The 13,944-nt window shown below is 36.1% G+C and overlaps 3 protein-coding genes across 6 annotated transcripts; 2 read left to right on the top strand and 1 right to left on the bottom strand.

Moving 5' to 3' along the window:
* Positions 1-1,200: 1,200 nt before the first annotated feature.
* LOC141838170 (NAC domain-containing protein 2-like) lies at positions 1,201-2,635 on the top strand. Its single transcript, XM_074725575.1, has 3 exons — positions 1,201-1,422; positions 1,514-1,818; positions 1,898-2,635. The coding sequence occupies exons 1-3, from the start codon at positions 1,212-1,214 to the stop codon at positions 2,324-2,326; spliced, it is 945 nt and encodes a 314-aa protein (XP_074581676.1). The 5' UTR covers positions 1,201-1,211; the 3' UTR covers positions 2,327-2,635.
* A 1,310-nt stretch (positions 2,636-3,945) lies between these two features.
* Positions 3,946-4,917, bottom strand: LOC141836854 (uncharacterized). The gene is made up of 3 exons (XM_074724317.1): positions 4,677-4,917; positions 4,252-4,608; positions 3,946-4,178 (listed from the first exon to the last, which is right to left on the bottom strand). The coding sequence occupies exons 1-3, from the start codon at positions 4,915-4,917 to the stop codon at positions 3,946-3,948; spliced, it is 831 nt and encodes a 276-aa protein (XP_074580418.1).
* Positions 4,918-11,094: 6,177 nt separating this feature from the next.
* On the top strand, positions 11,095-12,436 carry LOC141839115 (uncharacterized). Of its 4 annotated transcripts, none has more exons than XM_074726780.1 (2): positions 11,095-11,326; positions 11,445-12,436. In XM_074726780.1, exon 2 carries the CDS (start codon positions 11,542-11,544, stop codon positions 12,208-12,210), a length of 669 nt encoding a protein of 222 aa, XP_074582881.1. In that variant the 5' UTR covers positions 11,095-11,326; positions 11,445-11,541; the 3' UTR covers positions 12,211-12,436. The 4 variants fall into 4 exon arrangements, with proteins under 4 accessions (XP_074582881.1, XP_074582882.1, XP_074582880.1 ...); XM_074726781.1 differs by having other exon boundaries at positions 11,436-12,436; XM_074726779.1 differs by having other exon boundaries at positions 11,095-11,350.
* Positions 12,437-13,944: the final 1,508 nt, after the last annotated feature.

Below are 13,944 nucleotides of genomic sequence, written 5' to 3'. Positions count from 1 at the left end.
AGTTTGCGTGCATACATTTACCTTTAGCAATAATGCATATCATATGCACATAGATAATTATTTTATAGATCATCCTTTCACAGGGCAAAGACATCCCATTCCAATAGTTTGGAGGCTAGGAATCTTCCACTTCCTCAAGACATAATGTATGACCTCATCTCTTTAGTCTTCACTCATATCCAACTTTCATATCGTCATATTCTCGTGTTGTTGCTTTTAGATAATATCCAAAATGATACTATTTTATATTTTAAAATATATCCAAAATAATACTATTTTCTCTTTATATAATATCCAAAATATATTTTAAATGTAATATTTCCTATATTTAATTTATCTTTAACAAATTATATTATCATGATCCATAAATATCATAGTTATATGTGAAGTTATTGATAAACCTACTTATGAATATTTGTTTTTAATACATCACGCAAATAATAATATGTGTTGAAGATCGAATGGAAGGATGACAAGTGCATGCATGCACCAACCTTGTCCATTACTTTACAACTCACACTACGTGGAGAAGTGTATGGCATTCGCCCTTCCTTGTCACCTCCTAACCTCAGTACGATCGCTTGCTTTAATACTATTCTATGTGTTCTCTTCCTTCTTTTCTACACATAATAACAATTAATTAACTGAAATCCCCGTGCCAATCTCACTTAATCACCGTCACCTTAATCTAATCAAGCATTAATCGGCAACCAATGATGGATGCTTACCGCCAAAAGACTCATTGCGCTCTCATTCGCCGAGCCCGCTGCCCCCTGTCATCGTCATCCAATCTCTCTTCTATCTTACTGTAACACGTGTCGAGATGCGCTTCGCACGTCGCGTAAAATCTCGGAGGGTAGTTTCGGGATTCCGTGATGCAACATCTTTATGTAGATATCGACAACGTCACTTGTCGTTTATTGTTTATGGCCCCCTGTCAAAGCGTGGCTCCGCATCCGTCCGATCGAGAGGGGCACGTCGTGATCGGACGACTGTCGTAAGGGATCTCCGGGAGATAATTATCCAGAGACCTCAAAGGTCGACGCGTGTCAGTCAAAGGCAACGTCATCGGCTCGTCGGGTTCCGTTGAATTCGCCACGTATGTTTCATTCCACTACACGACAAAAAAACTCACGTTGATATAACCACTCAGAGACGATCTCCTGACCAAAATTTCAATTCTTCTTCTTCCTCCTCGTTTCTCTGTTTCGATGCCTTTCTCAGTGAAAACGGAGCAGAATCCTACAGCTCCCGTGTCGTCGAACCCAGAAATAATGTTGCTGCCGCCGGGGTTCCGCTTCCACCCCACCGACGAGGAGCTCATCCTCCATTACCTCGCCAACCGCGACGCCGCGCAGCCGTGCCCGGCACCGATCATAGCCGAGGTCGACATCTACAAGTTCGATCCTTGGGACCTCCCAGGTTTTTTTTTTTTTGCCTGAAACTGAAACTATTTCGCCTTTGTTTTTCAAATCGTAACCTCGCTAAATTGCTTGCGTTCGGTTGAATTCAGCCAAAGCGTGGTTTGGGGAGAAGGAGTGGTACTTCTTCAGTCCGAGGGACCGAAAGTACCCGAACGGCCTCCGACCGAACCGCGCCGCCGGGAAGGGCTACTGGAAGGCGACTGGGACCGACAAACCGATCGTGTCGAGTAAGGGGAATGGGCACGTTGGAGTGAAGAAGGTGCTGGTTTTCTACACCGGGAAACCGCCAAAGGGGACTAAAACCGATTGGATCATGCACGAGTACCTTCTGTCTCAGGCGCACAAAAAGATGAACAACAATCGCAAGGCCATGAAGCTCCGCGACTCGTCGAGGGTAATTTGAATTAACTCGAAATCTCTGAAAAAATAACAGACAAGAAGTTGATTACTGATGAAATGATGAATGATTTCAGCTGGACAATTGGGTGCTCTGCAGAATCTACAAGAAGTCCAGCTCCAACGAAGCAGAGAAAGAGACATCGACATCCGCAGACGATGTGGACGTTTCCATCCCTGCAAGTCCTCCAAGAACAACAACTCTACTACGGGACAGCATTCTGAACCTGCCGAAATCTTACTCCTTGTCGGAGCTGCTGAGTGCCGCTGACTGTCCTGAGATCTCCCAGTTGCTCGAGCACCCTTACGACGCGCTCGGTTTGTGGAACAACTCGTTCAGCCAAGATTTCAGCAACAGCTGCTTCCAAATCGAAACACACTCCCCTGTTTCAATATCAGAGATCAACAACAGTAACTCGCTGAAGCGCCCCTTCATAACCAATCACTGCTTCCAAGATGGACTTACAATTTCTCCAGAAGAAAAAAAAAACAAGAACAGAAACTAATTTAAATTTGACAAATCACCAATCCTTCTTCAATCAACAAGTCATCGTGTCGGGATCTCACTTGGGCTAAAGCTGTGAAGCCTGAGAGTAAGAACAGAGTACCCCTGACGTGGAATTCAAGACCAAATTTAATTTGTCGTGCAGATTTCCTTGCGGGATCTGTAGTGGATAATAAATTAGTTAAACAGTTCGCGAAAAAAAGAACTGTGATGGTTTTCCTGAGTGTAACGTCAATGACCTGTCTTTCGTCTTAGGATTGTGCTGTTGGAAATGAATTTTACTGGAAACATTGAATCTTTTGTTCTGTCCTGTTGATGTTCACCAGGAGAACACCTAGAGGAATATATTCCTATCCTTATCCAACTTCATGGATGGCTTATCCAAAAGAATTTTAGTCTAAAACTCCCATGTTTATGATAAAAATATTTAATTATGGATGGATCATATTATTAATTATCCATCAATCACATGGATCATACAAAAGCTTCTAACCAATGACAAGACTAGTATAATTCTTAAGGTCAAAGGCACCATGATTATTTTGTAAGGAAAAGTTTAGATTACATGATAATGTGCTAAGCAACCTCATTTGAGACAGAAGCCTATAATCTCTCCAACTTCTCCGGTTTCTCTGACAAAGCATCGGACAGTGGTTCATGATAAATTGTCATGGACTGCCCTGATAATATTCAGATTGAAAGGCAAATAACTCTGATCAATTGTCAGACGCTGTTTCAGATCATGCTGCAGAAGATGATGCTTATCTGATGAGGTGGAGAACATGATGAGTTCAGTCTTCGCAGAGCTTTCTGTGTAGTACGTGTCGAATGTTTGCAGCATTTGATAAGTCAAGAAAAGAACAAGGTGCCGTACTCATGCCATCCTTTTCCTTTTCTTTTATTCTGCATACTCATGCCATCCTTAAGATTATGGGAGTGTGCTAAGATAGCAACGTTGCCTTTTGAGGCTGCCCATATTCAGCTAAACATTCAACAGCGTAGCTAGTGATGTAAATGATTTTCAAATTAGTTTGTTATTATAGAATGAGTTAGACCTTCAGATATTTCTACTACCTCGAAATCTATATGCACATCCACAGTTATTTACTTCATCTTGGTTTTGTGCAGCTTTTGAAGCTTAATGCTGACGATCAATACTCATGTTCAGAAACGGCATTTTACTAAATTACAAATTCAGTTTTAAGAAATACATAAAATGTGCACTTATTTTCTGAAATGTCTTTCCGTCCATTGCATGCCTAACCAAAGTACAATCAGTGACAGAAAACTTGCAATCAAACTTTGAAGTTTATCAAGCAATTCAAGAACATATTCTTTTTGGTTAAAGAATAAAGTTTGTCCTCGCATACTCGCACTCTTAACTCAAAGAAATCCACACTTACTTTGCCAAATTTCCAGCATTAACATTGTTTGCAAAAATGTCTCTGACATAAGCAACCCAAGTACTCATCAGCCATAAACCTGAATCAACCTCACGGGACTCTTAAGTTCTTTGCTGATAATCTGACCTCAGAGTAAATCTTCTGTCATTTTTTTCTCTCCTTGTGGTAGTTCTTTTTCTTCCATAACCTTTTTGTTCTTTATCAGACTCTTTTATGTTTATGTTGCTCCAACTCCTAAGAAATCGATGAACACAACATTGTCCTTCCTGCCACCGACGTCTGTTTCAGCTTCGCCATGCAACAGTGAATAATGAGCACCATGATCAACAACTGTTGCTGATTCAGTGGCTGAACCTTCCGAACTAAGATCAGAGTTCCCCAATTGATCTCCCATTTGTGCTAGACCACCATTGCAGACATTCTCAGATTCACCAGATTTCTCCTCAGAGCCTAAGAATGCAAAAAATCACAGATTAAAGCCTTGAAAAAGAAAGATTTTGATGACCATATTCTTTAAACATACCCAACAAGAACTGAAATTGTCTGTAGTTAGAGACAGATTCATCCCTGTTGTTGAGGATGCTGGATGATTCCCCACTCCATGCATGGTTTCCAGTAGTGCTCATGATGTTGATCTCCCTGGTGGATTTCCTGCTCTTGTAGCCACTGCAGTGAGCTCTTTGTCTTCTCGCCATGATCACATGCCACTGGTTCTTCACGGCATTGTCTGTTCTCCCTGGGAAATGCCTCGCAATCTGTGCCCATTTGTTCCCATAAACCCTGTGGAAAGCAAGCAACTTTTCTTCTTCCACCAGACTGAAGGCTCTTCGGTTGATCTTGGGGTCCAGTTGGTTGAACCATCTCAGTCTGCAACTCTTCCCTGTTCCATAGAATTTAATCAAGATGAATGAAGCATGAACAACGATGAAGATGATACTTTTTGCGTACCTGATCTTCCGGGAAGCTTCTCCGCAATCAAGTTCCAGTTATGGGGACCAAATTGCGCCACAAGTTCCTTGAGTTTTGCATCCTCCGATGGCCTCCAATGGCCTCTCACGCAGACCTTCACCTGCTCACTCTCTTGAACTGTTTCCAATGGACAAGGAGGCGTCGGCGCCGGCGCAGGCGGAGGTGTCGTGGGAGAAAGTAATCCCAACGGCGTTGCAGAATCCTGCGGCTGGTGACTCATTTTCTGGCAGGAGAAAACGAAGTGATTTCAATAAAAAAAAAGAGCGATTTTGACACTTCTCCCGTGTAGATTTGGTCCTAAAACTCAATCTAAACGCATAAAAAAAAAAGGATCTTGCTTACTGATTCAAGTCTGACTACTTCCTTGCCGATGAAAACGCAGAGGATCTCAAACAAGAACAATCAAAAGAAAAGAAAACCCCCACGCTTCTCTTTCTCTCTGACAATCTAATCCCTCGTGCGTATGGATGACCTCTTTCTTGTGATCTTTCTTCCTCCTCTCGCTTCTGCTCCGCTGTCTTCTTCTTCTTCCAAAACTTGTCGCATGCTCCGCCTCAAACCGATGCCTCCCTTTAAACAAACTCCTCGACAGTTACCGAAATGAATCGTAACGGACGCTGTACTGCGTGTTGTGTTCCTGTTGTTTGAGGAAACTGCATCACCCGCCGTGATTGGTTTCCAATACTCGGTGCAAAAGTGATCTTCCCTTCCTTCTCCGCCGAAATTTTGATTATATATAAACCATTCATCTGAACCCATTAAAGTATATATTAAAGCAGCAATTAATGGAGAATATACATGGCTTCTGGTATAAACTTCCAAACGTTTTGAATTTGATTTTGGATAATTTTGAATGCCTTTTTTTTTTAGTTTTTCTTTCTGTTGGTATCTCATTAATAAATAAAATTTTAATCTTTTGAAGAGTGCTTGCTCTTCTTTGATATATAGGAAACAATTCAAATTATAAATTAAAAATAAAAGCATAATAAATATATTTTTCATTTTTTGGAAGAATAGAGTATGGCTAGTTGACATATGATGTTATAATCTTTTTAAATTTGATTTTATGCCTAACTAAAATTTTGTAAGATATATCTAAATCAATTAATATAATCATCGCCATTTTTATCATCATCATCAAATCAAATTATTATACATTTCATAAATGTATGATTGAAAAATTATATACTAAAATTTATTTCTTATCCTCAATTAAATTAGAGCAAAATCAAAATTATACTTCTAATTATCACGTCAAAAAAAAATACTTTTTCTAAATAAAAAAATAGCTCAATATATTTTTTTCTCTAAAACATTTTATTTTAATATTGTTATAACAATTATAAAGTACTAGTACAATGAATTAAAATAAATCAGTTTAATTTAATCAAAATTATTATTTTTTATGAATTTAATCAAAATTATTTAACATATAGTCAAAATCACCTTAAAATTTATTATTGTAGTCATTAAATAGATGCTATAACTAAATGGCTAATATTATATTAATTATAACATTATTAAGTGGTTGTTATAATATTATTGCAAATACTAAATTATTATTACAATAATTTTAACCTTATTTTTAAAGTAATTTTAATCAAAGTTTAAGTAATATTAACCAAGTTGATAAGAAATTTTTGATATAAAAATATTTTATATATAATGATTTTGACCCCAATTAAATTAAAAAGAGAATTATTTTATTTTAATACATTATATTATAGAAGTTATGATATAATTGTTATAACACTACAAAAATAATCACAAATAGCAACAGATTTAACAACTAATTATAATTCGATCATTAAATTAGCAATCGATTTTTAACTTCGGTCACTATTTAACGATCGATTATAATCAGTCGCTAAATTAGTGATGAAATTAAAATCGATCGCTATTTAGCGACGGAAATCGATCGTTAATTACCGATGGAAATCAAATATCGATCGCTAAATTAATGATCGAATTTATATTTGATCGCTAATTTTAGAGTTTAACGGTACCCAAGAGAATTTTAACGAACTTAGCGATCGAACAAATTTTCGATTGCTAAATAGTGATCAAACCAATTTTCGATCGCTAAAATAGCGATCAAAAAACTTCGGTCGCTAAGAATTAACGATCGAATCAGAGTTCGGTCGCTAAAATTTGGTTCGATCGTTAATTTACAACCGAACTTTGGTTGTAATTTTGTGATTGTTATAATAATACTTAAATAAAAATATTTTAAATAATAATAATAAGGTATTTTTATATAATTTTAATTTTTGTCCATTAAATCAATTACAAGCGTGAATTTTGACATTTCTATTAGGAATTTGGTATTTTTTACTAATCTATATATATATTTCTAATTGATCAAATAAATCAACAAGAAAGATTTGTTCTTAGTTCAATGTTTTGATGGGGTTGTGCAGTCTAATTCAATTGATTTTTTTTATCATATCTACATATCCAACTTTTGTTTTGAAGGGTTGGGTTGCTAACTCAACGGTAAAGTACTCGGCTTTTAAGTGCGACTATGATTTTTTATACATTTTGATTAAGTAATAAATTCGTCCAAACTTTTGATAGAGTCTATAAGAAGACTGATCTCAAAGATAATGAATGGAAAAAAGTAACATGTTGTAACTTCCTTTTACTTTAATTAGATTATTAAATTCCATTAATATCAATTTCCTTTCGTATAAATTATACATGCTTGTATCTTTATTGTCAATTTACACCTAATTTAATCACAAATCATATATCCCAAATCACAAATACTTATTGATGTGGCGGTAACCTATAATAACCCTTCCTTCCTATGTGGTTAAGTCTAGAAGGGACTCTGGTCTAGCCGAATCGGCTCAGTATACTCATTCCAAAGAGTTGAGTTCGTCTAGGGGCAAGTCGATCTCGAGCTCGAATAAAATATCTCGATGTCAATGACTCGATTAAGACATCTCAGTCTTGACATAATGTGGCGGAATCCTATCTAGCACTTGGGGTCAATAATCGTGTTGATCTGGTGGTCAAAGTCAACTTGATCCAAGAGGAATTGAACCTAGTCCAAGTGATGTTCTAGCCTAATTGAGCTTGCTCAGCATACCCATCTCAAGGGATAGGATCTCAGCGCCATCCTTAGCTCAGTTGCAATCTCAAACCTCGGCACCCACACTGTTTCAGTCTCAATCTTGAGTCTCAGCACTATCTTTGCCGCGACCTCAGATCTCGACACCATGTTTACCTCAGCCTCGGGTTTTGACACCCACATTGTCTCGACTAAGGGAGCTCGGTAATGACATCTCAGCCATGATATCCCAGCATCGACAACTCAGCCAAGATATTTCGGCTTTGACAACTTGACCATGACATCTCGGCCCCGGTAACTCGGCTATAACATTTTGACCTTGACAATTCTGCCAAGACATCCCGACCTAGGCAACTCGACCATGACATCTTTGTTTAGGCATCTCGGCTATAACATCTTTGTTTCTATCTTCAAGGTCACTCCCCAACAACCTAATTTCATCATCCACAGATCATGTCCATAACATCTCAACAATTATGAATATTCCAAAACACAGATCATGGAGAAGCGGTTATGTGATTGTTAGATTTGGTCTCCTAGATATCATCTTTCAAACATGTAGCACTTAGCGGATGGAGAGACAGCTAACGACTGTCGGATCTGATTCCCTCATTAACTTTGATGTGGAGATCTATGCTCTTAGCGGTATATAAACTCTAGAAAAAGTGAATACAAGAGTGGGAATTCTACACTCACACATACTCTTTTTGTTGGCTCCATCAAGCTTTCGCTTGATTCTTTTTTCCTATATACTTTTCGTACCTCAAGCAAAACTTAATTGGACTGCCGGAATGGTATGTAGAAATCTTTCACCGATGTAATTTTAACCCTTTGTTGAAGTGTATTTTAGATTCTCCTCATCCTCTTCACTGACAATCTCTAAAGAGTGCGCACATCGAATTGTTTGTTGACCGATAACTTAAACATCTACGGTATTTAATCGGAACACTTATGAAAGTATGTTATCCCACGTATAAGATCGTGTTATTATTATATTATTTTGATAAACTTACATTCTAGATTAGTATTAGAAGTAATAAAAATTTAGATTAAGTTGAAATAACATACTAAATTGAACTAATTTAAAATTTTAGTAATTTGATTTATTATGAAATTTATTTTTTAAAAATAATTAAATTAATTAAATTAGTTGATTTTGATTTTAAATTTTAAAAATTATTAAATTGATTAAATTGATGTTTAATTAAATAATAAAAAATAAAGTTTTTTTTTTATTAAACTGATTAAGTTTTTATTAAAATTTTTTAATATTTTTTAAAAAATCAACTAATTTGGTACCCACCGAATTAATCGATTTTGTATCAATTCGATTTGTTCGATTTTAATAACAAGATCAGTTGGTTTGATTGATTAAAAAAATTGATTAATTTTATTTTAATTAATTTGATTCGACCGATTCAATTTTAACTAAATGTTTAACCCTTATAGCTACGAGCTTGAACCGATAGTAGACAAAACCACTAAGAAGGCTATGCATGCTAACGTTTAAATATATATGTTGTTGCACCAAGACATAAGGATTTCAAATGCGAAATGCGATACATAAAATAAAAAAAATGTAGTAAAATAAAGACAACGATATAAGTTGAGTGAGATAACGCTAGATTTATCATGTCGTCACAATGTGAAAAGAGAGGCAGCCGACGTTGTTGACGAAAATTGAACAAAACATGATGCATATCTAGTGATCATGATCACCAAATCAGGCTTTTATGTTGATTTTTATCAAAATTTTTGTTAATGGTGTCTTTTCTTGACTTCCCACCATTCTTCCCACCATTCCATATATCCTGAAGAAGACTTTGTAAACAGTTTGAAAATATATTATGTATCATTTTTTAATGCATAAATTTAATTATAAGTCAACTTATAGGATAAGATTTATAAATTTATGTCAAATTAAAGTGTAAGATATCCTTTATTTTTTTGTCATAAATTATGATTAAAAATTTAATTTAGAGTAGTTACTTTTAACACTTAATTAATTTGAAATTTAATTTATCATCTTGGAGTAAAATTCAAAAACAATTTCGATTTATTCAGAAGTTAAACTAAGTTTGCCATTATCTTGTTATATGTATTGGAGCATATGTTATTAATTATAATAAGTTAACCGATGAGTACTCATATATTAGTTTAAGAATTAGCGTTGATCTCTATCTTTTTATTTCTAGGAAGCCAAATCCATCTTACATTCAATTAATTAATAATTAGAGTTATTGATTGGTTGATTAAATAATAAATTAAACAAATCTAAAATTGTGCATCTTAAAAAACTAATGAATCTGAATCCTCTTAAGCGGTAAGCAAGACGACACTAAGCAATTGATAAACTACTCATAATTTGGATCATTTTGTCAATAAGTCTTTTATAAAGGAAAGTTTGGCACAAATTTTTGCAATAATCTCTTTATATATATTTTTATATTGGATAAGTATTATCTTTACTTTCTCTAGTATCGTAACAAAAACCTAACAAAATATTTTCAGAAAGTTCTGTAACAAACTATTAAGTTTATATTTGATTTATCAGATATTGGAGGTCAATATAAAAATATTATCAATTTATTCTTAATAATATAAATTTTGAGGTCCTTTTTCTTAATTTTTATATATTATGCATCTTCAAATTTATCTATAAGTTATCAAACTATAAAATATTTGTGTTTTATTCATTTGCATAAGACGTTTAACATGTAATCAAATTTATAATTAATTTATTATCAACAAAATAAGAAGATCTGCCCGAAACACCCGTCAAAATCAGGAATTTAATTTCTAGCCTATTTTTATCTATTGTTGACGGTCCATTGTTTCAATCATGAATTTGAGAATTTTACATTTATTGTATTGTTCAAGCTACTGACTAAATCTTCAACTTGAATGAATCAAACTATTTCCAAATCCACCCAAAAAATAATTTAATAATTTAATTATTATTTTTGTAAGGCGTGTTTACATAGAATTCTGTTAACATGAAAAAAAATATTAAGTTGAATGAACTGATGCATTGTCATTCTATGATTATTGGGTCAAAGTTTAAAAAATATAAATAATTCTTAATTAATGTATTACGTTTCATATTACAAAAAAAAAAAACTACGACAAAAATAATCATATTCCTTGTCAGTGAAGATTTATTCCATCTTTGTTTTTTTTCCTAAAAGAATTTCTAGAAAAACAAAATTTCCTTATATATAATAAGTTGCTTTTCGTATTTTTTATTTTAATTTTATTTCGTATTATTTATTGATGTGCTCATATCTTTGAAATCCACGCTTCTTCTTTCCACACGTCATTTTCCATTTCTTCCTCCTTCCGCTCGTCTTCGGCACGGCGACCAATCCGTTTCCACATCTCCGATCTCTTCTCTCTCCGTCGTGTCGATTGCTCGACTTCGGATCTCGATTCTGGATTCCTCGTTCCCGGGCGAGGCGAGGATCGCTCTCAGTCGATCCGAATCGGCGCCAATCGGTTCATTGCGCTTCCTAGATCCCCTTCGCCTCCTCTTATTGGGCCGAGAATTCAGCAGGTTGGATTCTGCCCACCGATTCAGGTTTCGAGCCGATGAATTTCTGTGGGATTTTATCAATTTCGCTGTTTCTGGCTTCTGATCCTTGCTGATTTTTTTGACCGGCAAGATTTTTCAGGTCGGAACTGCCGCTTACACTGGTGCGATTTGCATAAAGTTTCGATCTTTTGAGTGTTTTTGTCTTTGGTGGATTGCGTGACTGGTTTGGGGTTGCGATGGTGGACTGCCGGGGTTTGATCGAGTTCTGCAGGGCCTTTGAGCAACATCAAAACATGGCCAATTCCCAGGCCTCGTCGGCGCACCGGAACGGCAATTCGAGGAGAAAGAGCAAATCTCTGAACCCCCTTTCCCATCCCTTCTGCGAGCACTCCGAATTCGCCGCCATCGACTTCGTGCTGCTGGTTTTAGTCCTTATCGCCCTCGTCGTCCTTGCCGTTCCCTACTTCAAGTTCATCTTCAGGGAGTCGTACGAGCTCCTGCCCGTGGCGATCGAAGTCATTGGCGAGGTTATGTATCAGGCCCCAATCGCTTATGCCGCGGGCTTTATCTTCATCTTTGCCACAGTGGTTGTTGCCTGGGAATTATTGAGTTACCAGGCCAGAAAGTGTGGCAATCCCTACTGCAAAGGTCTGCGGAAAGCAGTGGAATTTGATATCCAGCTTGAGTCAGAGGAGTGCGTGAAATACTTGCCACGATTCCCAAAGGATGCTTTTGGAACACGCCCCTTGGACTTGGGACAAGATCACAAGGAACTTGAAGCTGAGCTGAAGAAGATGGCACCTTTAAATGGGCGCACTGTTCTCACCTTTCGCTCCCCCTGTGGATGCCCCTTGGGAAGAATGGAGGTTTGGGGGGCGAAGAGAGCAAGAAGGATCAAAAAGTAGGCAATAATAGATGATACACCATCTATTACTAGGTACTTGTTCTTCTTTTTGCCCACAGCAAGAATAAAATAAAAGACTTACTAATAGCATCTCAGGATCACATCAATTGTTCTCTTTTCTGGATATGATTATTAGTACGACCGGTTGCTTTCCACATATCGTGAACAATCAGGTCTGATCCTTTTTGCTATTCATAAATCATCAATAAAACGTTATGATTACTGAATATTCTCCATTTCCTTGTTCCCTATTTCTTTTAGTGGTATTCAGAAACTATGTTGGATTTATTTTGCTGAAATATCTGGAATATACTTGCTCTTTACTGTTAGACGATGAATGGGAATAAGATACTTTCTAATTAAAGTAATTGTTTTACATGCTGCTGCTGCTGAGAATGCTGATATTTTATCTATAGATTTTTCAGTATTTACAGTCTGATACTAGTTTATAAAGACAATTTTTTCACTATTTTTTTTCCTATTTCTTTTACTCACTACTCAAGTCCATAAACAAGTTTTCAGACTACAATTTCTGCATCTACAACAAGTTCAGAAACAGCATTAAGTCTGTATTTCAATTATGCGCATGTAACAGGTCAATAAACTGTATTTCTGGCACTTCTCGCATGATCGCCTGCTGCAGCATTTGATTCATTTACCCTTTTAGTTCACTAGTATTCAGCATGCAGGAGTTACTGCTTTATCATATTTGTTGTTACAAATGTACATCATTTTGTCCGGATACCATAAATGCCTCTTGTTTGTCACTGTAGGCCGATAGTCATAGCAGCGGATTAACCTTCATCGAAGGGACTGTTATTGATACTATATGTATAGTTTTGTTTGATAAAGATGTTTGAAATGTGAGATATTGGCTCATGGCCTGTTGGCTGAGAACTTACTGTGTACAGACATTAAGTAATCAAGTATGTCAGCAAACTGCACAAGCATGGGCTCTTCTAACACTGCACTTGATGGAATTGGTCTAATGACTAGAACATGTTCCACAAGTTTGATTAAGAGAGTGGTCATCATCGTGGGGATGATGATCGTGTGAGAGTGTTAAAGTGACGGATTTCACAAGTAAAAGAGTGGTCATTAATATTCTACTCAGCACATTACTTGCTTAGGAGAAAAATAGTTATCCTGAATAATGTTGATGCTCAGCTGAGTGTGCTGTATACCATTCTGAGAACCTGACAGAGTCAAAGTCAGCAAGTCCCTTCTACGACTGAAGGGATGCAGAGAACTCAAGATTCAGATAAAATGGATCTGAGCAAATCTTAGCTGCAAGAGGAAGAAACCTGAAAATTAAGAACAAAAGCATTAAGGCATTGAATCAGAAAGAATAAACGAATCGTACTAGGGTTTCAAATCTCAACATTAGTCTTTCGTATCTGGAACAAACAATCATCAGTGAATAAACTACATGCTAAGGAAAATGTTTCTGATAAAGAAGACACATGAGCAAAAAGGAAGGTTTATATCTCAAAAAAGGCAGGAATTTCCTTTATCAATTGACTAAGAAGAGGATCCTAAAGCCAAATCCCTCAGCATCCTGTCAACATAATAGCTAAACGAAGATAAACTTCAAAGGTTTATGTAGACTTCAAAACATCTAAGAAGAAGAAAAACAAAATTGAAAGGGTTCAATATCATTCCATCTGATATTAAAAAACAAATACACCAATGAATGAGCAGGTGATGAAAGAAAAGGCTACAAATAGAGCCAGGC

Source organism: Curcuma longa, chromosome 11 (genome assembly GCF_044706935.1).
Source record: "Curcuma longa cultivar G26 ecotype Majalengka, Jawa Barat chromosome 11, ITB_CL_G26_1.1, whole genome shotgun sequence".
Lineage (NCBI taxonomy): Eukaryota > Viridiplantae > Streptophyta > Magnoliopsida > Zingiberales > Zingiberaceae > Curcuma > Curcuma longa.
This window is presented reverse-complemented; position numbering and strand designations above follow the sequence as displayed.

Coding starts and splice junctions, on each gene's coding strand:
- LOC141838170 (XM_074725575.1), top strand. CDS start 1,212: ATGCCTTTCTCAGTGAAAACGGAGCAGAATCCTACAGCTCCCGTGTCG. Junction 1,423..1,513: donor CGATCCTTGGGACCTCCCAG/GTTTTTTTTTTT, acceptor GGTTGAATTCAG/CCAAAGCGTGGTTTGGGGAG. Junction 1,819..1,897: donor AGCTCCGCGACTCGTCGAGG/GTAATTTGAATT, acceptor GAATGATTTCAG/CTGGACAATTGGGTGCTCTG.
- LOC141836854 (XM_074724317.1), bottom strand. CDS start 4,917: ATGAGTCACCAGCCGCAGGATTCTGCAACGCCGTTGGGATTACTTTCT. Junction 4,609..4,676: donor GAAGCTTCCCGGAAGATCAG/GTACGCAAAAAG, acceptor TCTATGGAACAG/GGAAGAGTTGCAGACTGAGA. Junction 4,179..4,251: donor ACAATTTCAGTTCTTGTTGG/GTATGTTTAAAG, acceptor TTGCATTCTTAG/GCTCTGAGGAGAAATCTGGT.
- LOC141839115 (XM_074726780.1), top strand. CDS start 11,542: ATGGTGGACTGCCGGGGTTTGATCGAGTTCTGCAGGGCCTTTGAGCAA.